The 27,883-nt window shown below is 41.6% G+C and overlaps 1 protein-coding gene across 3 annotated transcripts in view; it reads right to left on the reverse strand.

Moving 5' to 3' along the window:
* GLCCI1 (glucocorticoid induced 1) overlaps positions 1-27,883 on the reverse strand; it is a 115,902-nt gene that overhangs the window by 29,694 nt on the left and 58,325 nt on the right. For 2 of the 3 annotated variants that reach the window (XM_043509253.1, XM_038392387.2), the window contains exons 3-5: positions 26,018-26,104; positions 6,637-6,753; positions 2,219-2,371 (exon numbers count right to left, since the gene is read on the reverse strand). In XM_043509253.1, coding sequence (XP_043365188.1) covers positions 2,219-2,371; positions 6,637-6,753; positions 26,018-26,104 — 357 coding nt within the window. The remainder of the gene's footprint in view (positions 1-2,218; positions 2,372-6,636; positions 6,754-26,017; positions 26,105-27,883) is intronic. The other variant, XM_038392388.2, reaches the window with a different exon arrangement.

Below are 27,883 nucleotides of genomic sequence, written 5' to 3' on the forward strand. Positions count from 1 at the left end.
TTAAAGTCATCCCGGTTAATGTTGTTTCCTTGTTACGCTGCTGATCAATTAGGGAACATGCTTGTTTAAAATTGCACAATGCTCCCTTATAACATTGTTTGGCAGCCACCTGCTTTGTCCACTGTTTGCAGAAAAAGCAGCCCGTTGGAGCTAGCTGATGGGGGCTTGGAATCAGGATGGACCATCAGCTCCCCGCTCCCTTAAGTTCCTTGTGTGGCAGCTGCCCAGCAGGTTATCAATTGCCGGCAGTTCAGCTGTCCTTCCCCTCACTGCCATGTGCTGCTCCTGCCTTCGAGCTGCTCCTGGGAGCCTCCTGCTTGCTGTGCGGGAGGGGGGGTAGAGGAGGGCTAATGTCTGGGTGTCCCCTTCCCCCCTGCTCCTGCCCCTCGCTTACCCCATTTCCATAGACCAGGGAGGGGGGACAAGACAGGGCTCAGGACAGAGGGAGCATGCCGGCAGCAGGGGCTGTCTCAATTTGCTCATCTACTTAAAAAGGCAATATACTTAGAGTGGACTCAGCATACTTAAAGGGGCAATGCACATCTCTCTCTCTCTCACACACACACACACACACACACACAGTGTGTGTCTCTGTCTGCCATGCTGTCTCCCCTCCCTCCATCTGTGCTGCTTGAAGAGTGTAAGACTACATTAACAACGTGTTAACCTTTGAGGGCTCAGTTCTTCTAGTTCATCATTTATCAGCAAGGCATTCCCTGGAAAATATCCCAACCTCTTTCACCCTCTGACTTCACCACATCAACCAAGCTTTACAATCATCATTGCTGTGTACAGTCATAAATTATTGTCTAAAACCTTTACTGTGTGTGTATATAAAATATAGTCTTTTGTCTGGTGAAAAAAAATTTCCCTGGAACCTAACCCTGCCTATTTACGTTAATTCTTATGGGGAAATTGGATTCACTTAACATCGTTTCACTTAAAGTCACATTTTTCAGGAACGTTAAGCGAGGAGTTACTGATCTACTTTTTGTGTTTATAAGCATAATGAAGTACCATAAATACCAGGTTTTGGCAGCTCAAAACTCATGTACATAAAGCTACTGTATGACCTTTTGCAAAACCAGATAAAAGCTTTGTTATCTGGTATGTTGGGGGAATGAGGGGTGCTGGTAAGTCAAAAATTCCAGTTAACTAAGAGGGAGAAAGTTTGGGTGCGGGAGAGGGCTCAGGGCTGGGAGTTAGGGTGCTGGAAAGGGTGCAGGCTCTGGGAGGGAGTTTTGGTGCAATAGGGGGCTCAGGGCAGGGGGCTGGGTTGTGGGAGGGGTTTCGTGGTGCCAGATATGGGCAGCACTCACCTCAGGCGGCTCCCTGAAAGCGGCAACATGTCCCTGCTGCTCCTAGGCAGAGACACGGCTAGGAACTGGGTGCTGCCTCCGCCCACAGGCGCGGTCCCTGGCCAATGAGAGCTGTGGGGCCAGCACTTGGGGTGGGGCGGGTGCAGCACATGGAGCTCCCATGGCTGTTCCTTTGCATAGGAGCAGCAGGGACATGTTGATTGCGGGGAGCCACCCAAGGTGAGTGCTGCACAGATCTGACACCCTGAAATGCCAGTTTCTATAGCTTTCAGGTTGGTAATGTGCCAGATAACACAAGCTTTTACTGTACTAAGTTTTGCCATGACTAGAGCCAGTCAGAAAATATTTTTCTTCCCTGGAGAACCAAAACTGAAATATTTCTCCTTTAACAGAAATAATTCAATTCTGAAATGCTTCCGCGGTATGCCCCTTGTATTTGTAGTTTACTCCCATTCTCTTCTATAAGCAGTATCTCTAGCTGGTCTACATCTCTCATGATGCACCACACAGTCTGCCCTCTTGGTGAGGACAGGAGAAACACCAAGGAGATGAAGTCCAGTTCAGGAGCCAGACCCCCAAAAGGAGAATGGGGACATAAAGGGAATTGAACTACAACTCTCATGAAGTACCACAGCAGCGTGAAATGGAAATATGTAGGTTTCAGCTGAAATATTTGGGTTTTTGATTAAACTGAAATTTACTGTGGAAAGCAGATATTTTTCACAAAAAAACTACTTAGCCAAAACCTCAATTTTTCCATAGAAAAAGTTAACAGAAATTTTTCAAGCCAAGCCTAGACGTAAAGCTACGTTGCTTCAGTCATTTAGAAGTTTCTCACAACATGTTACTAAATTCTGACCATTAAAAATGTAAAAATACCCCAAAAACTTAAACCTTACCTTGGATACTTCTTCTTTTCCACTGGTTTCTTTAATGAATACTTTTTCTAATTCAGGGCTAATTCCTTCTACATTGCACGGCACACGTGAAACAGTTGATTTTGGCACTGAAATATTTGACAGTGGCATAGGGACTGATCTTGAGATAGACGCCTACAAGGTCAATGAGATAAAATATTATGTAGGCTTTAAAATTGGAGAGTTTCATAAGATGAAACATTAGGTCAGTATTAGTGAGGTCATTACAATATTTTAAAAATCTATAAACAGCGAATTAAAAAATCATGTACTAATTTTAAAATCTAGAGGAGCTCATTTTCATCTTTAGTTTGTGAATTTAATATTAAAAAACGTACTTACCACTAAGAAACTAGGAAGACAAATTAAAGATTACATAAATGTAATGCCACTCACACTATTTTTTCTTGTAAAGTGAACAGCATTTTATATGAAATATTTTACTGCAGTGTTTTTCAATATTTGGCCGGTGTAATTTCTAGGGAATGCAAAGGAGTGGCATGCAGAATGCAAAGGGAGCAAAACCTCTGACAAACAAAGCCTTCAAATAGATAAAAGAAGTAAAAAGAAAAATGTAAAGAAAAAACAACAAATCCAGTCAGACCACTTCTTTGTAATTTCCCCATATCCTGTACATGTTTACTCTATAGACACTGTTGGTTTATTTTGTATATGGCCCAAATGCATGTTCATGTTTAACTCTGGCATTTCCTGACATTTGAGTGTCTAGCCGTGCAACGTTAACATTCTCTTTATGCAGGTTTTTTTTTCTTTTTTGACTGGTTTATAGCAAAGGTAAAATGAAACTTTCATTCTAAACTTTTATTTTCAGAACTACACCCTTTTCCATGTTTGTTCCAGATATTGCTTTTGCCTCAAAATCAGAAGAGAATCTGCATAGTCATTTCAAGATCAGGCATTCAAATAAACATAGGTATGGTTTTGAGGAAAGGCTTCTTGATTTAAACAGGTGAATTAAAGGCTGGAAATTAATGTTACCATAACATTAGGTTCTTTCATTACATGATCAGTGAATACTGAGCAATGTGACATTCACAATATCCAGCAAATAATATAATGAACAGGAACAAAACTATTTATACTTCTACGGTAAGACTACATTGCACTATGTGCTGTTTTATGCTTTTACTGCATCTTTTTCTATGCTCTCAGCATGTAGCTCTTTATTACTACATATCTCAAAGAAGACTTGCAATTCAGGCAGACAAGACAGCAGACTTAGTTTGGCTACGGAAACATTAATTTATAATTGTAAGATTAAAGTTACATTTGAGATTTTGGTTTGTTTTTTTTTAAATAATTCAGAATTATGCTTGTATTTCTGTATTTCTTTAGTTTGTTTTCCCACCAATCTCCAGTTTATTTTGGCAACACTAAGAACATGAGCATTGAAAATGCTGTTTAGAAGTTCATTTGTTTTTGCTTTACGTTCTTCACATTAATGACTGTTTGTGCCATCACTATTGATTGCTTTGAAAATGACATATTAAACTCACACTTATGATTTCTTGAGACACCCTAAAGAACAGATATACTAAAGAACCAAGATCTTGTTTCCATGTACATTTCACAAGTATTAAGGAACAAGGAAAGAGAAACTTTTATTTATACAACACCATAACTGTGTATGGCATTTTACAGACAAGAAAGAAATAGTCCCTATTCCCAAAAAGCTTCCAGCCTAATTTATTTGCAGTAATGTTGAAGCCATGTTGGTTCAAAGATATTGGAGAGACAAGGAGGATGAAGTAATATCTTTTATTGGACCAATTTCTGTTGTGAAAGAGACACGTTTTCAAGTTTACACCGAACCCAGACCTGAAGAAAAGCAGTGTAAGCTCAAAAGCTTGTCTCATTCATCAACAGCAGTTGGTCCAATAAAAGATGTTAGCTCATCCACCTTGTCATTCGAAATCTGGACATACCATAACAAGTGAGAACACAAACAATGGGAAGGAGGAAGGGGACGACAAAAAATACATGTATTTCTCATCCAAGCAAGAACTTGACTATCAATTGACTTTTTTTAATTGTTATTTTGTACACTGATAAAATCTGATAAATAGAGAGATGTGTTGGAGAGACATGCTCAAAATAAGCAGAGGAAAAACAGAGTATATAATTTTCAGAGTAGCAGCCGTGTTAGTCTGTATTTGAAAAAAGAAAAGGAGTACTTGTGGCACCTTAGAGACTAAAATTTATTTGAGCATAACACAGTTTTAAGTATGTGGGTTCCAGAATCTGGGGAAATGAAGGACAAAATTAGAGCTAGATTAATAAATGCCTACCTCAAATGGAGAGAGAGAAGTGGTTTAGTATGAGATAAGAAAATACCAATAAGATTAAAAGGGAAAGTCTAAAACTGGACAAACTACTGTTTTATAATGTATAGTGCTGAGTATTAGACAACAAAGAAGAAACATGAAAAAATGATTTGTTACACAAAAATGCAAATGTTGAGATGGATGACTGGTGTAAGCAAGAAAGACCATGTAAAGAATGAGTACATTAGAGCAACGTGGCACCTTAAAAAGACTAACAGATTTATTTGGGCATAAACTTTAGTGGGTAAAAAACCTACTTCTTCAGATGCATGGCTTACTGTTTTTGTGGATACAGACTCATACAACTATCCCAATACTTTAGAGCAATGTGACATTCATACCATTCAACAAATAATATAACCAACGGGTACATGCTCAATGTGACATTCATAAATGAAAATAAAATGAGGGAGTACAGGCTCAGATGATTTGGTCATGTAAAGCGCTGTCCTAACTACTATGTGGTAAGATCAAAGCAGAAGGAAAAAAGAGAGAGGTTGCCCAAGAAGTGGTGAGATGTTATAGAGGAAGACATGTTAGTATGTGGTGTGATAGAGAATATGGCACTGAGCATAGCACTTGGGAGGGAGAGGACTTGTATAGCAGATCCCATTTGATGGGATTAACACAAAGAAAAAGAAGAATTTTTTACACTGAAAAACAAGCTGCCTGTGCTTATTTTTTATGGGGCGAGTGGAATTTAGATGCTTGTCTAAGGAATATAGAAGTGCAAAGGGAGGGGGGGAGAAGAGATGGAGCAATGGTCAAGAGGACAGGAGGATTGGAAAGGGGCACTTAGTAGTGGTGATAACAAATGCAGCTAGTAGTGTTACTTTATAAGTAATGTTAGTCAGTTTCATTCCATCTTTTAAACTCACTAATATTACTTCTAAAGGTCATTCCATCCTTCAAATTGACTAAATTTAGTTGTAAAATTCATTTCCTACAATCTCCGTGAAATCAAATACTTTATCATTTACACGGTAGTGAATTTTCTAAAAATAAAAACTGATTTACACAGGGCTCTAACTATAAAGCCAGAAGGAACCACTGTGATCATCTAATCTGACCACCTGCATAACACAGGCTATAGAACGTCCCTGAATTAATTCTTGTTTTCACTAGAGTGTAACTTGTAGAAAAACATCCAATCTAAATTTAAAAATTGCCAGTGATGGAGAATCCACCACAACCCTTGGTAAGCTGTTCCAATGGTTAACTATCCGTACTGTTAAAAAAAACCCTAGTCTGAATTTGTGTAGCTTCACCTTCCAGTCACCTAATCTTGTTACACCTTCATCTGCTAGACTGAAAACCCCATCATCAAAATTTTGTTCCACATATAGCTATTTACAAACTGTGATCAAGTCACCCCTTAACCTTCTCTGTTGCTGTGAAGATATGTCCTTGCTAATGTTGCAGCTGGCCCTGGTGATGACTAAATTTCTGGGGATCTTTTAATATCCTCAAATTATGGAGAAATGTGAAAGTAGCCTGCCACTGGACCCAGAGATCCCAAACATCTCAGTGACAATGATCCAATGAAGCAAAGGACAAAGGTAGGTAAGACCAGCTTGCCCTCCCAGAACCCAGCTGCTGCACAGGCGGCAGTGGCATTCCTTGAAGGTGAAAGACTGCCAGTGTTTCCAGGATGTTAACTGGCAGTGGTAGACACAGACATAAGGAGATAACAAGTAGTCCCAGCTCAACCACTGAAGCCTTTTACTGATGATATGTCTGACTGCACACGTATTTTTGAGAAGAGTTTTTAAAGGGTATCTTTCAACATTTACAGGAGGCATAAGTTGCTTTCTTGGCACAGTTCTCCTTTGTATTATATGATTGTGACTTTAGGATAAAATCCCAAGTAGCACCCATAACATCAATCAGTGTTAAGCATTTCAACATGACTTTAAACACAGGAAGGGAATCAAAGGAGAAGTAGAAAGAAACAGAAGGCTATTCACTTAATTCTGTTAATTAAAAAAAAAAAAAAAAAAAAAAAAAAAAAAAAAAAAAAAAAAAGGTTGCCGATACTAGCAGTGAACTGCTTACCTGAGTCTGACTGATTGCTATATGGTTGCCATGGAGCGGTGACTGACGTTCTTTTTCTTTACTGTGACGACTACTCTGTTTGCTGCGTTGGAGTTGCTGCCTCAATTTGGCAATCTGCTGGAAAGACATAAGATCAAGGTAACATGAGGAGACGTGACCCAGGTAACTGCTTATACCTTTACTTATATCAAGCAGTATCATGGACAAAAGAAAATCAAATATTTTCTAGAACATTTTATAAAGGAACACGTCTGCTGCTTCTTGCAGCACAGGCATTAATCATTTGGCCTATACATTACATTCTTTTCCAAAATACTTGCCTAACCAACAATCTGAATATGAAGGCAAACTCAATTTAAATGTCGAATTTTCTCAGGTGCAAAATAAGCCTTCTCTAATAATAGATGCAAACAACAATCATTCCTCCGGACTCTGGCCTCTTGTCAGATTTTGTTGCTTCTCAACAGGTTTGGTATCAGAGAAAATAATTTACAGACTTAATATATTTCCTTACTCCTAAACAGAACCATATTTATCATTGATATTTCCCACCATTACTGACAAAAAGTCTTCAAAATCTGACAACTAACATGCATAGCTTCACTTCAGAAAAGTGATCTCACACACCTTTAGCCTACAGATATAACTGCTGTTTTAAGACTACCCCAGGCAGACCAGTTCTCTTTGGCAAAGTGCTGATGAATTTAAAAAACAAAACAAAACAAAAAACCTACACAATGATGCCTATTCAAAGATTCACACATTTTAAGGTGAAAAAGGACCATGGCCATTATTGGTCATTTACTCTGACCTGGTGCCTAACACATGTTACAGAATTTTACTCAAGGATCCCTACATCTAGCCCAATAACTTCTGACTGAATACAGCAGATCTTCTTTTAAACACATTTAATCTTTAAAGACTTCATGTTTGTGTGGTAAGACTTATTTTCCATTGTAAGGGAAATATCATTTTGCATTCTTAGTTTTCAATCTCCCTGGGTCCATGAGATGAGACAATGGTTTCAATATGCTAAATTCACACACTCTCTTGTCTGCATAGCTGAAGTAAGGCAGAGCAGTTCCTATTGTGCTATATAGATTTCTTCTTGGGTAATATCCCACAAGGTGGTGATTTGGAGGATATTCCCTTAAATATAACTTTTTGAAGAAAATTCTATTTATAGCATTTACTAATACTACACAAAACAGAGAGATTACTGCACAAATCACAACAAAAAGGGAGCATACAGAGACTTTATTAAGACTAAGGTCAGAAAGGACCATCATGATCATCTAGTTGACCTCCTGTACATTGTAGGCCACAGGACCTCACCTACCCACTTAAAACTACAATACCCATCTGGGAAAGTAAGGAAACAGACTGACAGAGCAAGATGGGTACCCAGAAGTCTCCTACTATAGGGACAGGCCCAACAAGGAAAACAACGGAACACCACTGGCCATCATATACAGCCCCCAGCTAAAGCCTCTCCAGCACATCATCAACGATTTATAACCTATCCTGGAAAACGATCCCTCACTCTCACTGGGAGGCAGGCCAGTCTTTGCTTACAGACAGTCCTCCAACCTGAAGAAAATACTCACCAGCAACTACACACCACACCACAGAAACACTAACCCAGGAACCAATCCCTGTAACAAACCCCGTTGCCTACTCTGTCCCCATATCTACTCTAGTGACACCATCAGAAGACCCAACCACATCAGCTACACCATCAGTGGCTCATTCACCTGCACATCTAATGTGATACATGCCATCATGTGCCAGCAATGTCCCTCTGCCATGTACACTGGCCAAACCGGACAGTCTCTACGTAAAAGAATAAATGACACAAAATCAGACAACAGGAATGGTAACATACAAAAGCCAGTAGGAGAACACTTCAATCGCCCTGGACATTCTATAAACAGATTTAAAAGTAGCCATACTTCAAGAAAATCTTCAAAAACAGACTTCAAAGAGAAACTGCAGAGCTACAATTCATTTGCAAATTTAACACCGTTAATTTGGGCTTGAATAGGGGCTGGGAGTCGCTGGCTCGCAGAAAAGCAAGTTTCCCTCTCTTGGTATTGACACCTCCTCATCAATTATTGGGAGTGGACCACATCCACCCCGATTGAATTGGCCCTGTCAACACCGGTTCTCCACTTGTAAGGTAACTCCCTTCTCTTCAAGCGTCAGTATATTTATGCCTGCATCTGTAATTTTCGCTCCATGCATCTAAAGAAGTGGGTTTTTTACCCACAAACACTTAGCCCATGTAAATCAGTTAGGTCTTTAAGATGCCATTGGACTCCTCATTGTTTCTGTGGATACAGACTAACATGGCTACCCCTCTGATACCTACCCACTTGTGTAACAGTCCCCTAACCTCTGGCTGAATTACTAAAATCTTTAAATCATGGTTTAAAGAATTTAAGTTACAGAGGATTCACCATTTACACTAGTTTATGCCTGCAAGTGATCCATGCTGCACAGGAAGAAAAAAAAAAAGCCTCCTGGGATCTCTGTCAATCTGACTCTGGGGAAAATTCCTTCCCATCCCCAAATATGCTGATCAGTTAGACCATGAGCATGACCCAACAGGCAGATACCTGGGAAAGAATTCTTTGTAGTAACTCTGAGCCTTCCCCATCTAGTGTGCCTTCTCCAGTTGTTGGGGATTTTTGCTACTGGTAGTTGCCGATGGGCCACATGCACTGTAGGCAGTCCCATCATACCATCTCTTCCATAAACTTATCAAACTAAGTCTTGAAGCCAGTTAGGTTTTTTTCCCCCACTGCTCCCTTAGAAAGGCTGTTCCAGAACTTTACTCCTCTGATGGTTAGAAACCTTTGCCTATTTTTAAACCTAAACTTGTTGATGGCCAATTTATAGCCATTTGTTCTTATGCCCACACTGGCACTTAATTTAAATAACTCCTCTCCCTCCCTGGTATTTATCCTTCTGATATATTTATAGAGAGCAACTGTATCTCTCCTCAGCCTACTTTTGGTTAGGCTAAACAAGCCAAGCTCTTTGAATCTCCTCTCATAAGGTAGGTTTTCCACTCCTCAGATCATCCCAATAGCCCTTCTCTGCACCTGTTCCAGTTTGAATTCATCTTTCTTAAACAAGAGACCAGAACTTCACATAGTATTTCAGATAAGGTCTCATCAGTGCCTTGTATAATGGTTCTAGCACTCCCCTGTTTCTACTGGAAATACCTCACATGATGCAACCTAGGACTACATTAGCTTTTTTCATGGCCACATCACATTGATGGCTCAGAGTCATCCTGGGTGTAATAAACTACTACACCCAGGTCTTTCTCCTCCTCTGTTGCTTCCAACTGTTAAATCCCCATCTTATAGCAAAAATTATTATTGTTAATCCCCAAAATGCATGACCTTGAACTTTGCACTGCTAAATTTTGTCCCATTTCTAAGACTCCAGTTTACAAGATCATCCAGATCTTGTAGAATATTCCAGTCCTCCTCCGTACTGGCAATACCTTCCAACTTTGCGTCATCCGCAAATTTATTAACACATGCTTTTTGTGCCCTGGTTAGTAATAAAAATGTTAAATAAATAAGATTGGTCCCAAGATCAATCCCTGTGAAACTCCTCTAGTAATCTCCTCCAGCCTGACAGTTCACCTTTCAGTATGACCCAGTCTCCCCTTAACCAGATCCTTATCCATATGTCTTTCTTGTGCTTATTCTCTGACTGTTCCATAGTATGTCTTTCACTGCCTCAGAACAGTCCTTCTTGATCCCAGTCAGTCATGGAGCAACCAGGCCTTGACGTGGAGTTCTGTGAGGTTGGGGTGATGGACTCACATTCCGTGACAGAAGGTGAGGCACTAAGGGAAGGGTTTGAGGGGGTTTCACTGCCACCTGTCACAGGTAGGGGAACAACTTTTTGTCTGGGCCATGTGGGTGCAATGAGAATGACCCTGGATTTGCCCTGCCTGATCTTGTGAATGCCTGGCTCAGGAATGGCGTCAGAGGAAATGCATACATCAGTGGCGCCTCCCATTTTATGAGGAGAGCATCGCCTAGGGAGCGATTTCCCAATCTGGCCTGGGAGCAATATTGTGGACACTTGGAGTTCTGACCTGTTGCAAAAGAGATCTATGGTGGAGAACCCCCATAGTTTGAATATGGCTTTGAGAATTCTGGGATCCATCTCCCACTCGTGGGTTTGTGGAAAAATCCCTGCTTAGCTGATCCGCTGTTGTATTCTGACATCCCGGCAGACAGAAAGCAGATATCTCTATGTGGTTGGTGATGCACCAATTCCAGAGGTATATTGCCTCTGTACATAGGGAGAATGATCGTGATCCCCCTTGGTGATTTATATGAAACATGCACGCTATATTGTCCACAAGGATCTTGATGGCATTGTTCTTGATTAAAGGGAGAAAGTGCTCACATGCATTTCGGACTGCCCTTAGTTTCAATAAGTTTATGTGCAGGTTGGACTCTGCTGGGGACTAGAGGCCTTGGATCGTATTGTTGCATAGATGTGCCAAACCAACAAGGGAGGCATCTGACTGGAACTTTTTGTTGGAAAGGGATGCCTGAGCAGACGTTCTGTGGTTGTGTCCACCATGTTAGTGAGTTTTACCCTGCATGGCATTACGAGGAGTCTGTTGGGGGGGGGGGGCGGCCTGTAAGCATCTCATGTGGACCTTGTCATCTTTTATAACAAACGTTGTCTCCAACACGTGTCCCAAGAGTTGTAAACATGTTCTGGCAGATGTCCGTGGGCTGTCCATCACCACTGAAATTAGGTTGACTAGAGTGAGGAAGTGTTGTGGGGGGGGGGGCATTGCTGTTGCTGTGAGACAGTCCTATGAATTCCAACAGTTGAACAGGAACCAGTGGGCACTTCTGTGCATTTATTTGCAACCCAAAGTCTGAACAGGGTTACTGTGATCTGCATGGCGTTTATTGCTCCTTGCTGCATTGATGCCCTTATCAGGCAGTCGTCTATGTATGGAAATATCATCACTCCTTGTCTGCAGAGGTAAGCTGCAACCACAGCGAGAACCTTGGAAAAAAACTCTTGGGGCAGTGCACAGGCTGAAGGGTAGTACTCTCTATTGGATATGCTGATGCCTTAGGGTGAATCTCAGGAATCTTCTGTGTGACGGGTGAACGGTAATATGAAAATAAGCGTCCTGGAAGTCGAGGGCTGAGAGCCAATCCCCCTTCTCTAATGCTGGAATTATTCTGGATAGGGTCACCATTTTGAAATGTTGTGTTGACACTAATTTGTTGAGTTTTTGTAAATCCAGGATGGGTCTCCATCTGCAGCTCTTTTTCTGAATAAGAAAGTAATGGAAGTAAAAACCTCTCCCCCTGTGTTGAGATGGGATGGGTTCCACGGCACTTAATTGTACAAGGTGGTTTATTTCAACCCCACCTACTCACTCTCCCTCTTTAGGGACTACTCCAATGAGCATCTGTTACAACAGGAAATAAAGAGGATGTAGTAGCCCTTCTGGATAATTTCTAGAACCCATTTGTCCTGTTGTGATGGTGTTCCAGACTGGGTAGTATAGTGACAGATGGTCTCCGAATGGTTCTGGAATCAGTGTGTGGGGAAAGAGAAAGATGTATAATTTTTTTAAAGAAGGAAAAAGAAAAGTAAAATAAAAAATGTAAAGGACAAGGGAATAGGGTAGCTAACTACAACTAAACTAACACTATCGGGAACATCTATGAACTATCAAGCTTATCTGAGGTAAGAGAGAATGCTGTTGTCGCTCTGACTCAAGCCAAAGGCAGTAGAGAAGGAACTGGGGGACGGTTGGCTGTGCACCACAATGTAACCGCTCAGAGCGGTGCAAGACGGCTACAGCGCATGGGTGGCCCAACCATGCACTCTGACTACAAGTCTCCAATTACAAGTGCAAGGCGCCAAGGCACCTAAAGTGTCACAGGGACACTCTTAGAAGAACAGTAGGTTATTTTTATTTATGATCTGAAATGTGCATCCCAAGGCTGTATCTACTGTGGTGTCAAGATGTCTAAATACAGGGCATCTTTCAATTCCCAGAAAGCGTCCAATCATTAAGGAAATTTTCAAACTTTTCTTTTCAAGCTAATAGTCATTCCACCTTTCCACTGGCACGGTTTTATTTTATTACTTGTTTTCTGTCCAACATTTTTCAAATATGTCAGAGAAAATTCAAATCAAAGGGGAAAAAAAAAAACACATGAACAATTAAATGAACAGTACCAGATAGACAGGTATCAGCTCTTTCAGGACACAGAAAATAATAGTATGACAAACTCGGCTGCATTTTTCTGTTAAGCATTCAAACTATGATGGCCAAATGTCTTGAAACAGACCAAATATGTTATTACATTGACAATCTATTCTTCCTAGATTCCCTAATTTCCTGAAATTACAAAATCAATGTGTTGCTACCACAGAAGCTGTGAGTTTCCTTTTTTTGCACAATCAATATCTCTACAATTAGACGTTGATAGTGTTATACCTTCCATCCACACCGCCAAACATAAATATTATGGGATCATCAGACCTTAATTATTAAGAAGTTGATCCTATCTCACAATATTTTAATATTGTTACATTTACAAAATAGTTAGAATCACGCTATCTGCTACCTCACAAATAACTGCAATATTTGTCATGATCCTTGTTCGAATGTTCACCAATGTCATTTTTTTGCTTATTGAATCTCACCTCTGAAGTCTAGCTGGACACCACAGCATAGTAACACACTACTATTCTGTAACCTGTTGATTTATACACCTCTACCCCGATATAATGCGACCCAATATAACACGAATTCGGATACAACGCAGTAAAGCAGTGCTCCAGGGGGAGGGGCTGCGCACTCCCGTGGATCAAAGCAAGTTCGATATAACACAGGTTCACCTATAAGGCGGTAAGATTGTTTGGCTCCCAAGGACAGCGTTATATCGGGATAGAGGTGTACTAATAAAAGGAGAGCTTTCTCTCGTTAAGATAGATTAGGCATTATGAAAAAAATTATGCTATGGTAGAGGGATAAGGATCAGGAGACCCTAAATTGGATTATAATAAAAGAAGAATTTCTGAAGCCAAATTCTTTAAATTGGCTTTGATCACCACTCACCACTTCTACCTTGGTACAAGATAGTATACAAAAAGTACATGGGGCTCTTACTGTTCTGTCAGTGTAAAAGGGTCTTAAAGTGGGAGTAAAGGGAAGCCACATACCCTTCATAACAATAGTTCTTCGATGTGTGGTTCTTATCTGTATTCCACAGTGGGGTATGTATGCATTTCATGCGCGCGAGATGGGAGAATGCTAGCAAGTAATGTCTGTTGGCCTGCATTTGCAGCCTTGCTCTCCTTGTGCTCTGTGCTGAGGGTATAATGGGCAGTGCAGACTGATGCCTCTCCAATTCCTCCGCTTACTGAAAATCAGAGAGGCTCTAAAGCAAATGGGAAGAAGGGAGAGTAGCGGAATACAGAGAGGGACCACACATCTCAAAGGAAATCCAGTTATGAAGGATAAGTATCTTCCCCCTTATTTTTCCTTTGAGTGCTGGTTCCTTTGCATATTCCACTGTGGAGGTCTGGCAAGCAGTACCCAGAGGAGGAGAGTGTGAGGATGCAAGTGGTATGGCTCTTGTAGAAATGCTGTTCCAAAGGATGCAGAGGAAGATGAGGCTTGGACCAAAGCATATAGTGTTTCATGAACCTGTAGAGGAAACTCCACATTACTGTGCCTTGCAAATATTAAGCAGAGGTACTTCTTGAAGTGATGCTTGAGGTTGCCTGTGGTTTTTGTTTTTACAGTGAGCCCGTACCCCCTATGGGGAAAAAAGGTGTGCCAGCTGAAAAAGTAGAATACAGCCACAGATCCACTTGGAAATCCTCTGGGAGGAAATACTTTGTACTCAGGCTCATTTTGCTATGGCAACAAACGGTCTAGGTGACTTTCTGACCTGTTTACCAACAAACAACAGAAGTGCCAAAGCTCATCTCATGCCAAAGGAATTAAGTCTCCTCTCTCTGAGGCGTGCAGCTTTGAGAAGAAGACAGGTAAGTGGATAGTTTAGTTTACATGACATTTCAAAACTACTTTAGGTGTGAACTTCGGACCCAGTCATAGTGAGACCTTGTCTTTATGAAATATTATTTAAGAAGAATCTGCCATTAGGGCTCCCACTTCTCTGAGCCAGGTGGAAATGACTTCAACATTGGTTTGCGCCTTGAGTGTCCCATCAAAAGTATCTTTTGGTTTGGGGGTGAGGCTGGGTAGCTGCAACAGAGATGGATGGGTCAGCATATCTTGATTTTTGTACCTTCTGCTGTTTGTGAGGTGGCTGTAAAAGTGCTGGTAGCGAAAGGGCTGTAGTGAAGACCTTAGCTTGTAAGATTGTTTATGGTTCTTCCTCTTCAGGACTGGTGTATACATACCCAGGGAGTGGAGGATGGCCCTAGAATATTTTAGTGAATGCAAGGAAACGTCTTCTGGTCAACAAGTCTGACCTCAAAGGGCTAGTCTTGCATGGTGTTCTGGACCTGAACCTGGAAGAGTGTAGCCAAGATTCCTAGTGCATCACTATAGCACAGGAGTGGCTAAACTTACTGACCCTCCAAGCTGAATACTGTCATCTTCAGAAGTTCAAGAGCCGTAAAACATGCACAACCTGTTCCATAGGGTGGTGCCTGCCAGGGCACGGGGCTTCTGCCCAGACACCCCCCTATGGGGCTAATGCCCCGCTCCTTCCTACAGGGCAGAAGTCCCGAGCTCCCAGTCTGGTAGGCGGAGAATGTGGGTTCCATGAGCCGCACTTTGATTGTAAAAGAGCAACATGCAGCTCATGAGCCAGTTTGGCCTTGCTTGCTATACCAATTGCCATGGATCTTGAAGCAGTATCGGCTGCATCAACTGCAGCTTGTGATGAGATTCCTGCCACTTATCTGCCCTCATCAATAAGGGCTTGAAATTAAGCCCTATCGTCCCAGGGTAATTTGTCTTTAAAGTCCAAAATCTTAGAATAATTCAAAATATTGTATTTTTCCAGGAGGACATGATAGTTGGAAATTTTAATTGGAGGCTGCTGGAAGTAAACATGTGTTTCTTCCATCAGATCTAAATGCTTAGCCTCCTTATCCACAAGGCGACCCTTGGATAGTATTGTCTGGACCTTTCTATTGCTGCTTAAACTACTAGGCAGTTCAGGGCAGGGTGGGAGAACAAGAATTCTGTTCCCGTAGTCAGGAAAAAGTACTACTTTTCTGCCCTCTTGGGGGTAGGGATACAGGTAGCTGGCATGTGCAGTTCTTGCCAGTTCCAGTATGGGCTTATTGTCTGGGTGTGCTATTCAGATACTGATAGACTATAGGATGTGTCTAGGAGCTTGTGTTGTGAGTCCTGTACCTTCTCTAAGAGGATTTCGAGCTCTTCTGCTACTCTTCAAAACAGCTCCTGGACCTGACTGAGGTTGTAGCAACCAACACATTGGGCAAGAAGATGAAATACTCATTGGTACTGGCAGAACAGGTTCATCTTTCTCCTCCTTCATAGGCTCTGGAGGCTCCAGTTGGCTCATGGAATAGAAGAGTTGTAACACTTTGTGTTGGATCACATGGAATCTGGATACTCTGCATACAGGTCCCAGGGCAGCTAGTAAGGCCAATGTGAGGGGTCGAAAATAGGTTGTGGTGGTCCCCAAGGTACAGGTTGAAGAGGCTCAGAGTTGCAGACACCAGAGATTCCAACTCAGGTCATGCAGTAGTAAGAAGGAACTAGAAAGGCATTGGTCTGTACCAGCCCCTATACCCTGGGCCACAGCAAGGGTGCAGACATGGCCCAACAGACATTACCAGCTACAATTCTCCAGTCTCAGGCATATGCATAACCACAGTGGAATATATACAGGGACCAGCACTCAAAGCAGTGCCTAACTGAGCAGTGTGGATGAGCTTTCAAATAAATAAGAATTAGGCCCCTGAATTAAGTCTTGTTAAATCCCACATTTTCTATATGGCATAACCCTCCATAAATTGAAAATAAAATAAGGTTCTGGAAACTTTGGATGCAGATTTTTTAATTTAGGTAGCTATTTCTTGATGAATCTTTTGCACTACTTCAACAGAAGCTGCTAATGAATAATTTTCAGAGATGGTAATAGCTGCAGTTAAAAAATTCAATGTCAGACTCACAGATAAAAATTAAAATTAAACAAACTGAAACTCATTCGAGAGTGAAAGAAAAAATGGAGGGAAAGTCATATGTAAAAAACCTCATATCTTGCATTACCATAGCAACAGGATACATTAGATAGCGATGATTACCATGACTGCTAGTGGTTCAAGTTAGTATGTACATGGCTTGCAGGGGAAGTTTCCAATGAGAGATAACGGGGAGAGAAGATAATTGAGGGGGGAGAAAAACTGAATAAAGGGAAGATGTTATTTTTTGCTACAGAGAAGCTTACAGGTTGCATTATTTTTTCATAATTGTTCCAGTACAAAAATCCTGGGCCCACCACTATTTGGAGAGCTTAAATATCATCAAATTTCACTGATTGCTTTGATATAAGCTGAAAGTACTATCACTATTAACATACGGGATATTTTTCATAATTTCAGTATTATTTGGCTACTTTAGAAATTTTGTCCTCTTCAAAGGAAGTGTGTATTTGCTCATTTTCACAGAAAATGAATTAAAACCAAGTATACCCTACCAAGGACTTCACCCCAATGTCACAACATTTTTGTCAGGGTCTTGAGATGAATTAAGGAAATTAAATTAGGCAAAGATTCCTCAATTTGATACAGTGTTAAAAAAAACGAAGAAAAATTATGTTCAAAAACCACAGACAGACATACCAGAAATCCCCATGGTCTAGTCACAATTTTTTTTTTTTAAACCAAACATTCCCAAAAAAACCCCCACCAAAAAACAAAAAACCCACACTGAAAACAATCACTAACTCCTGATTAAACAGCATTCATTATTATAAATGACAAGGTATAGAGAATTGGCTGAAAAGAAAAGGATCTTTTTAATCCAAAAAGATCAATCTTTAAGGAGGAGAAAAGAAAAAGTGCCCTCAAGCATTCAAAATGCAAGTTTAGGGTTGGGGATATCTTGCAATAAATGACTGCCTCACTATACCCAAACAGAACAGAAAGCTTCACCCACGGCACTGCACCGAGCAGATGGTGATATTCCTCAAGTGTTGCTACAGGGGGAAAAAAAAACCAGAAATTTAGCTCTGGTGTCATGGTAAGCGTGACCCAAGAGCATCCCAATGTCAGAAGGCAAGGGGCTCCCTGGTATCTAGTAGTGAGTTTCAGCTGTCCTGACCAGCACAGTGTACCCCAACTCACTCTTGTCATAATCTGTGTCTAGAAGGTATCATGTAAGGTATATGTGAACTGGTGACACACGGGTGATTAAAGTCATTGTGACGTGTATGTATTAATGCTATATGTAAAATTATGAGCTATTCGGTGATACTGTGTTTTGGAGTCTATAAACAGACCAAGGAGGAAAACCAGCTTTTTTGTTGTTGTTGTTGTTGTTGTTGTTGTTGTTGTTGTTGTTGTTGACAGAAGAATGTGGTTCTGCCTGCTTGAGTGTATCTCCAATGTAAATAAAGTCAGGTGTGGCCAAAAGACAATAGACATCTGAGACTGGAGGAAGATCATTTGCATTCCAAAAAAAACAAAACAAAACCCACAAATAGGAGAGAAGCCAGCATGCTGTCTACACCAAGCAGAAGAAAGGAACTTTATCAGGGATACACTTCAGAAGAACACATTTGAAAGGTTTATTGGACTATACAAAGGAGAATGAACCCCTAGCCCATCCTTCACCTGAAGAGTCAAAGAAACCATGTGTTGGGTCCTGGCTAAAGAACGGGCCAGCCATGCTGGAAGAATGGTGGAGGTCAGACAAACATCTCTGAATAAAAGATCCAGTTTGTTGAGTTTTAGAAGCATACTTTTACTTTTGCTTGTTTGCAATCATTTCTATCCTTATTCCTTATACTTGAAAAGAAAAGGAATACTTGTGGCACCTTAGAGACTAACATTTATTAGAGCATAAGCTTTCGTGAGCTACAGCTCACTTCATCGGATGCATTTGGTGGAAAAAACAGAGGAGAGATTTATATACACACACACAGAGAACATGAAACAATGGGTTTATCATACACACTGTAAGGAGAGTGATCACTTAAGATAAGCCATCACCAGCAGCAGGGGGGGAAAGGAGGAAAACCTTTCATGGTGACAAGCAAGGTAGGCTAATTCCAGCAGTTAACAAGAATATCAGAGGAACAGTGGGGGGTGGGGTGGGAGGGAGAAATACCATGGGGAAATAGTTTTACTTTGTGTAATGACTCATCCATTCCCAGTCTCTATTCAAGCCTAAGTTAATTGTATCCAGTTTGCAAATTAATTCCAATTCAGCAGTCTCTCGTTGGAGTCTGTTTTTGAAGCTTTTTTGTTGAAGTATAGCCACTCTAAGATCTGTAATCGAGTGACCAGAGAGATTGAAGTGTTCTCCAACTGGTTTTTGAATGTTATAATTCTTGACGTCTGATTTGTGTCCATTCATTCTTTTACGTAGAGACTGTCCAGTTTGGCCAATGTACATGGCAGAGGGGCATTGCTGGCACATGATGGCATATATCACATTGGTAGATGCGCAGGTGAACGAGCCTCTGATAGTGTGGCTGATGTGATTAGGCCCTATGATGGGATCCCCTGAATAGATATGTGGACAGAGTTGGCAACGGGCTTTGTTGCAAGGATAGGTTCCTGGGTTAGTGGTTCTGTTGTGTGGTGTGTGGTTGCTGGTGAGTATTTGCTTCAGATTGGGGGGCTGTCTGTAAGCAAGGACTGGTCTGTCTCCCAAGATCTGTGAGAGTGATGGGTCGTCCTTCAGGATAGGTTGTAGATCCTTGATGATGCGTTGGAGAGGTTTTAGTTGGGGGCTGAAGGTGATGGCTAGTGGCGTTCTGTTGTTTTCTTTCTTGGGCCTGTCCTGTAGTAGGTGACTTCTGGGTACTCTTCTGGCTCTGTCAATCTGTTTCTTCACTTCAGCAGGTGGGTATTGTAGTTGTAGGAATGCATGATAAAGATCTTGTAGGTGTTTGTCTCTGTCTGAGGGGTTGGAGCAAATGCGGTTATATCGTAGCGCTTGGCTGTAGACAATGGATCGAGTGGTATGATCTGGATGAAAGCTAGAGGCATGTAGGTAGGAATAGCGGTCAGTAGGTTTCCGATATAGGGTGGTGGTTATGTGACCATCGCTTATTAGCACCGTAGTGTCCAGGAAGTGGATCTCTTGTGTGGACTGGTCCAGGCTGAGGTTGATGGTGGGATGGAAATTGTTGAAATCATGGTGGAATTCCTCAAGAGCTTCTTTTCCATGGGTCCAGATGATGAAGATGTCATCAATGTAGCGCAAGTAGAGTAGGGGCATTAGGGGACGAGAGCTGAGGAAGCGTTGTTCTAAGTCAGCCATAAAAATGTTGGCATACTGTGGGGCCATGCGGGTACTCATCGCAGTGCCGCTGATTTGAAGGTATACATTGTCCCCAAATGTGAAATAGTTATGGGTGAGGACAAAGTCACAAAGTTCAGCCACCAGGTTAGCCGTGACAGTATCGGGGATACTGTTCCTGACGGCTTGTAGTCCATCTTTGTGTGGAATGTTGGTGTAGAGGGCTTCTACATCCATAGTGGCTAGGATGGTGTTTTTAGGAAGATCACCAATGGACTGTAGTTTCCTCAGGAAATCGGTGGTGTCTCGAAGATAGCTGGGAGTGCTGGTAACGAAGGGCCTGAGGAGGGAGTCTACATAGCCAGACAATCCTGCTGTCAGGGTGCGAATGCCTGAGATGATGGGGCGTCCAGGATTTCCAGGTTTATGGATCTTGGGTAGCAGATAGAATACCCCAGGTCGGGGCTCCAGGGGTGTGTCTGTGATATTCTTGTTAACTGCTGGAATTAGCCTACCTTGCTTGTCACCATGAAAGGTTTTCCTCCTTTCCCCCCCCCCCCCCGCTGCTGGTGATGGCTTATCTTAAGTGATCACTCTCCTTACAGTGTGTATGATAAACCCATTGTTTCATGTTCTCTGTGTGTGTATAATCTCTCCTCTGTTTTTTCCACCAAATGCATCCGATGAAGTGAGCTGTAGCTCACGAAAGCTTATGCTCGAATAAATTTGTTAGTCTCTAAGGTGCCACAAGTACTCCTTTTCTTTTTGCGAATACAGACTAACACGGCTGCTACTCTGAAACCTGTCCTTATACTTGGTATCACTTAAACTTGTATCCTTTTGTTAATAAGCTTGTTATACTTTTACCATACATCACCTCAGTACTTTGATTGAAGAAGAGGGTTTGTCAACCCCAATTAAACAAAAACTTCTGTGTACTATCCCTTAGAAGGAGCATCAAATTCAATAAGGTTTTATGGGTGCTACAATAAGAGGGACTGAACACTGCAGAAAGGTGTATCTGAGGAACTCAGGAACTGGAGTTTACTGATTGTTACCTGCCGGGCAAGATGTGGACTGGCAGAATGCTGAAGATTTTGCCAGCATGACAGACAAGCTAGTGTCTCAGGGAGCTAACACATAGCTTTGCAGCTGCAAATTTCTCAGTTGCTGAGGTGGTAACAGTGGTTCACATTTCTGGGAACCCAGGCAGATGACCACAACAGGCGACTCAAGAGCAGAGTGATTTTCAACCATCTGATTTAGTTATCAATTGTCATTTTTAGCGGACAATTTATTTGGAACCATAAGCGTACATATTCTATTATTTTAAAAGCTTTCAGTGTACCTTTCAAGTATTCAATCATGATTATTTTTTTCCTTGTTAGTTCTTTTCAGCAACTATATTTTATTTTAACTATACTAATGAAATTAAAAAATAGGACAGCATATACTGTATACTTTACAAAACTAAATATAAAATATGCCTACAAGTATTTGCTAAGTTCACAATGTCTGCCAACTAAAAGTGGTATGAATTAGTGGAATCATTGTTGGAATGAAAAGGAATAGAAAAAAGAAAACCCTGTCCATTCAAAGCATGGAAAATGTCAACAGTTTGTTGACTGCCAAGGAGGTCAAGCATGTTGGGAACACAGTTCAAAAACCCAAATGCAAGGTAGTTTTACGTATGTTACTCATAATAGAAATACAGTTGCCTAGCAGGGTTCATACTTATCTCCATTAGCTAGCTGCAGTCCTTGTTTTTAGGAACTTATAACTTTGTCAAACTAACCATTTCAGTTGATATTCCCCGCGGCTGGCCCATGCTAACTGACTGGGGCTCAGGCTGTGGAGCCGTTTCATTGCAGTGTATATTTCTGGGCTTGGCCTGGAACGCAGGCTCGAGGACCCTGCAAGGTAGGAGTGTCCCAGAACTCAGACTGCAGCCTAAGCCAGGAAGTCTACATAGCAGTTAAACAGCCCTGCAGCCCAAGCACTGTGAGCCCCTGTCAGCTGGCCTGGTGTCTAATTGCAGAGTAGACATTTCCTGCAACACTGAGCACAGAAACTGAGAGAAAGGAGACTCTTCTGTGCTCTGTGCCCCCACTGCTGGCCCCCAAGAAGGAGGTGCATGGCTCATATTCAGAGGGGGACAAGAGCCAAATCTTATTGGGAGGCAGAGAATGGGACTGGCTAGGCAAAGGCCCTGGAACTTCAAGCCAAGGAGAGGAAAAAATGGGGGAGCAAACTAGAAGTCAGACAGACTGGATGAGGAACTGGAAACTGACAGACTGACGATGCCCAGGGAAACTAGGAGTGGGGGGAAAATAGCAGAACTGGTTTGAGGAGCTTAGGGAGCCCAGACAAAGAAACTAGGACTAGCTGAGCAAGGAGACTGGACAGGGAGCTGGGGGTGGGGTAAAAAGAAAAGAGGACAGATACAGGGTGGTGGGTACAGGGGAAGAAGGGATCAAGCTTGGAGGGAAACAAGGTCAGAAGCATCTGTAACCAGGAGAACACACTCCCTTTCAGAAACTGGAATGGAACCCAAGTTTCATTAATCTCACCATTCCTCTGTTGTCAGCAAATATCTGTGAAACCCACTGTCAACAGGTATGTCTCACCTCCCCCTTAGTGATTCGTCCACATAAGAGGAATACAACCTACTATTGATAGAGGTTAGTTACCGGTAACTGGAGGTCCTACAAGATGCACGGTCCCTTTCTGTATTCTACATGTGGGTACGCATTTGCTCCATGCACCTGAGATCAGAGAACTGGCAAGTAACATCCACTGGTCCATGCCTGTACCATGTTGCTCCTCATACTTAGTACCAAGGTTGTAAGGGGTAGTGCAGACCGACCACATCTCGAGTTCCTTCTCTACTGTGAATCCAGAAATGATCCAAAGCAGAGGAGAAGGACGACAGGTAGTGAAATACAAATAGGGACCACATATTTCAAAGAACCTCCAGTTACAGGTAAGTAACCTAGAGTTCCATCTATACCTTCACAAAGCATTATGCTTTAGTCCAAGCCTCTTCTGCAGATGCAGAATTACAGACATCTATAGCACGTGCATCTTAAACACCCTCCTGTACCTGTGAATGCTGCTTACCAGTCACCTATGCATGGAATACACATAGGGATCAGTACTTGCAGAAGACGTGGAGGTTGCTGCCCTACAAATGTCCAGTATAGGTACTTCTTGAAAAGGAAACTACTGAGATTCCCTGTGCTCTCATGGCATGGGTCCATATCCTGTGCAGGGGAGGCAGATGAGCTCACCGACAGCAAAGGATGATTCAGCCAGAGACCTGCAGGTGACTTATCTTATCAGGCTGTTCATGGCCTGGAATCTGTCCTTAGGGAAGTAAGGATCGCATGGACCGCAATAGGGCAGTATGCTGGACCAGCTATATAGGGGGGGAACCCAAGGAATTGGGTACCATCGGTTTCCCAGATAATTGTGTCTTGTTGGAGGATGGGTCCGAGACATCCTAGAGACTCTGTTCAGGCCAACTGCTAGCCTCTGTATGTGGAGGTGATGGCTTGTCTGAGATGTTGGATTCAGCCAACGAGAAGGGAGATTCCATTAGGGGTGTCATCAGATGAAGGTGCCAACTTATGGACAGAGTAGGGGAGTAGCTCCTTCTCTGGGTTTCTGTCCTGGTATCAAGGTGTCCCTTAGGAGGATGAGATCCAGAAAAAAAAAAGAGGGGATTGAAGGTAAGGAAAGGTGCAAAAACCTTCCAGAAAGTTTCAGTCTGTCCCAGATGGCAGGGTGCCCAAGTAGTCAGAACTGATCCGGTGCATCCATGGACATGGTGGTCAACAGATCCTTACAAAAGCGAGTCAAGTACTGTTGAAGAGGAGTCCAACTTGGAGCTCTCTGTTGATGCAGTGGGTGCTGATCCTTCGGCTCATGAGCCGGAGCCAATATCGACAGATCCTCTCTATTTCACTCCTTACCGTTGTGGGTGGGAGGTTTAGGCAGACCCAAGCCTTTAGGATTTGTACACAAGGACTCCCACAACCAGGACAGAATCAGGCAGGGATCCTTTCTTTTAGGAGCAAACCTAGAAGGGAATCTGCTCTTGTTCCTATGAGAGTGCCTCTTACTCTCATGCAAGGCAACCATTCCTTGGACTTAATAGCTTTGGCCTCTGCTCCAGAGTTTGTGGTTGGAGGAGCACTGCTTGCAGACTGCAGCTGCTGTATTGGGGGGGGTCCCCTGGCCTGGATCTGACTGAGGTCTCATGGCCTTCTGCAAGAGGTACTCCCTCAATTGAAGCTATCGTTTCTCTCAGGTTAAGAGAGGAAAAGGGCAGCAAATGCTACACTTGGAAGAGATGTGAACTTCCCCATGGCAGTTAAGGCATTGCCGATGGTCACTGCTGACTGAGAAAGAGCGAAGGCAGGAGACACAGTTCTTAAACTCTGGATTCTGCACATAGTTCTTCTCCCAAGGTAGGAAAAATTGGAAGGGTCCCTGAGGTGAGGAAAACTACTGTAGATTAACTATAAAACTCCTAAAGTACTAAAAACAGTAAACTCTAATACTATGTACGCAAGTACTTATAGACAAAGACAAGAAAGCTTTGGACATAGAGAATTCTCACTCCAGCAGTAAGAAGGAACTGGAGAGGCTGTCAGTCCACACCTCTCCTTATTCTCTCGATACTAAGCATGAGGAGTGCCACGGCACAGGTGTGGACCAATGGATGCTGTAGTAAGATGAGGCCCTGAAACAAACCCTTGGTATCAGAGGCCCGGTATGAGACCTCCCTTGCTGCAATTTAAGCCCATGCTTCTTGTCCTGTCCTCAGAGGTTAAGAAGAAGAATATTTCTCCCTTCTCCTTGTAACAATCTTTTATATACTTTAAAACTGTTATCATGTCCCCTCTCAGTCTTCTCTTTTCCAGACTAAACAAACCCAGTTTTTTCAGTCTTCCTTCATAGGTGATGTTTTCTAGATCTTTAATTATTTTTGTTTTTCTTCTCTAGACTTTCTCCAATTTGTCCACATCTTTACTGAACTGTGGCAGCCAGAACTGAACACAATACTCCAGTTGAGGCCTAATCAGCACAGAAGAGAGCGGAAGAATTACTTCTTGTGTCTTGCTTACAACACTCCTGCTAATACATCCCAGAATGATGTTCGCTTTTTTTTCAACAATGTTACACTGTTGACTCATTCAGCTTGTGGCTCACCAGGACCCCCAGATCCCTTCTTAGGCAGTCATTTCCCATTTCGTATGGGCGCAACTGATTGTTTCTTCCTAATTGGAGTACTTTGCATTTGTCCTTACTGAATTTCATCCTATTTTATTTCAGACCATTTCTCCAGTTTGTCCAGATCATTTTGCATTTTAATCCTACCCTCCAAAGCACTTGCAACCCCTCCCAGCTTGGTATTGTCCGCAAACTTCCTAAGTGTACTCTCTATGCCATTATCTAAATCATTGATGAAGATATTGAACAAAACCAGACCCAGAACTGATCCCTGCGGACCCCACTCATTATGCCCTTCCAGCATGACTGTGAACCATTGATAACTACTCTCTGGGAGACTACTCTCTTGCGACTTTCACAGAATAGGGAAAATTCCCAAGTGGCAAATCTGTCTACACCATCCACTCCTACTCCTCCCTCCAGAGCCAAAAGCTTGAGCTGGAGAGAGATGGTTCAGCTGGCACAAAATAAAGCACCCCTATAACCACTCTGTCTTGAAGTAGGGGCCGAACCTAGTGATGGGGATGAGGGTGTGCACACACAGACTTTCCAGGCTCCAAAATAGTAGCGTGAAACTTTTTTAAAAAATACATTAAAATTTTGGCCTATCAAGTACCCACTTCATGTAAAACTATTTACCTCTTTTAGTTGATCAGCACTCCCCCATGATGCTGAACGCTGATGTGATCTCTTTTCTGATCCCTCTTCTGCCCAACAGCTAGGTGTCTAAAGAAAAACAGCAAATGTGAGGTTTTTGGTTCAATTGCTAGCTGCTACTTTACATTAATATACTGAATTCACCATGCAAGCGACAAACTTTCTGCATAATTTACTGGTCTCATCTTCCAGCAATGTATTGAAACATTCAGTATACTGTTTGCACTTGCATATAAATGCATACTTCAAAAACCGACATACATGTAGTGCAGAGAAGAGAGGGCTTAGTTCAGCCAGCCAGTTCAATTCAGTTTTATCTTTGTTGCAAATATAAAATAAACTCTTGAGATCAAAGATCTTACTTGCAAGGATGTCCTGTTAAGTCAGTTGACACATACACATCAGTATTAAGACATAAATGAAACTGCTTATAAGTAAGCAACAAATATATGAACCTCAGTAATTAACATCTCACATGCAACTAGTTGTAGAAATCATCATTACACATTCAGCGCATCGATTCAAACTCAAATGTTTATATAGCAGTTTGTAAAGATCAGTTCTGGGCATTCATCTAAATCCACTGGAAAAGAATTCCAAAAAAAGATGAAATACAGCATTCAAAGAATCTTAGGCTAGACAGTCCAAGCAAAAAGGCCTCCAGAAGGGGTACAGAAAGTATTTTATTTAAAGAGACAGGTGTCTTAGAACTAAAGAATTGTAAAAGGTGCATAAAGTAGACATAAGGACATGTACTAGGGTCCTGGTAAGAGACTGTTACCCACCCAGTTATTATTTCTGCTGGACTAGCTAGTGCGTGATCATTTTAGCAAGAATACCACCACTGGTCCTTGCCCTCAAGCAAGTTGCACAATATGTGATGCTTTTGGATTGTGCCATACTTTCCTTCCTTTCAGCTGTCATTATGAGCTACTAATGTATCAGCATAAATTGTTCTTCTCACCCAAAGATTTGAGACAGTTTTGGTTGCCCCACTAACTTTTTAGATAGACTTTTTCCCCAAAGGTTTAATATTTAACTTGCTGACTAAGTGGTATTGTGGAACTTTCTTTTGTTACTTGTTTTGCTTTTTCTCTCTTCCATAACGTCAAAATATAGTTCACTCTTATTCGATCTTACCTTCCATTAAATTAACGTTGCTTAATGTTAAACTACATATAGCCTCCTTTTAAATGGTAGTGTGGAGAGATTTAAACACTATAAAAAGGAAAGCCAGATTTTTAATACACTATGGCATTTTACAGAATAATTTATAGGTGTAATTTAGACTAGAATCTGGCCCACGCTATTAGCCCTGTATCTGTATTATTTAATTTTAATGTTCTGGGAGGGGGGGAAATAGTGGCAACAGATGTGGCATTAAGGAAGGAATTTAAAATACCTTCCTAGATTTTGTGTTTCTGGAATTAGAATAACTGGGAGAAAAATCCTCCCTCACACTATCGGCATTTCTGTATTTTATTTTATGTTGCATATACTGTGCAATAGATGCATCCATTTTTTCCCCACAGATAAAGCAAACAAAGTAACAGATTTATGGAGACTAAAAGTGATTTTTAGAAGTTGCAATCACCTTTTTTTTCCCCCCAATGTGAGAATAATAGATGTTACTGTTGGTTAGTAAAATTACCATTTTGTGTATAGACCTTACATGCTTTATACCACTAAAAAGTAATAAAAGCTGTCATTAAACATAAGAATTTCAACAAAAATAGTCTCCAAAATTTAAAAATAAAGTTTTAAATCTTATATACATGATTAAAATATTATGTTAGATGAGCAAAGGTGGTCAATGAGCTTTTTTAATTAAAAGAATACCTAGTGAAA

The sequence above is a fragment of the Dermochelys coriacea genome, chromosome 2 (genome assembly GCF_009764565.3).
Source record: "Dermochelys coriacea isolate rDerCor1 chromosome 2, rDerCor1.pri.v4, whole genome shotgun sequence".
In the NCBI taxonomy this organism is placed as follows: Eukaryota; Metazoa; Chordata; order Testudines; family Dermochelyidae; genus Dermochelys; species Dermochelys coriacea.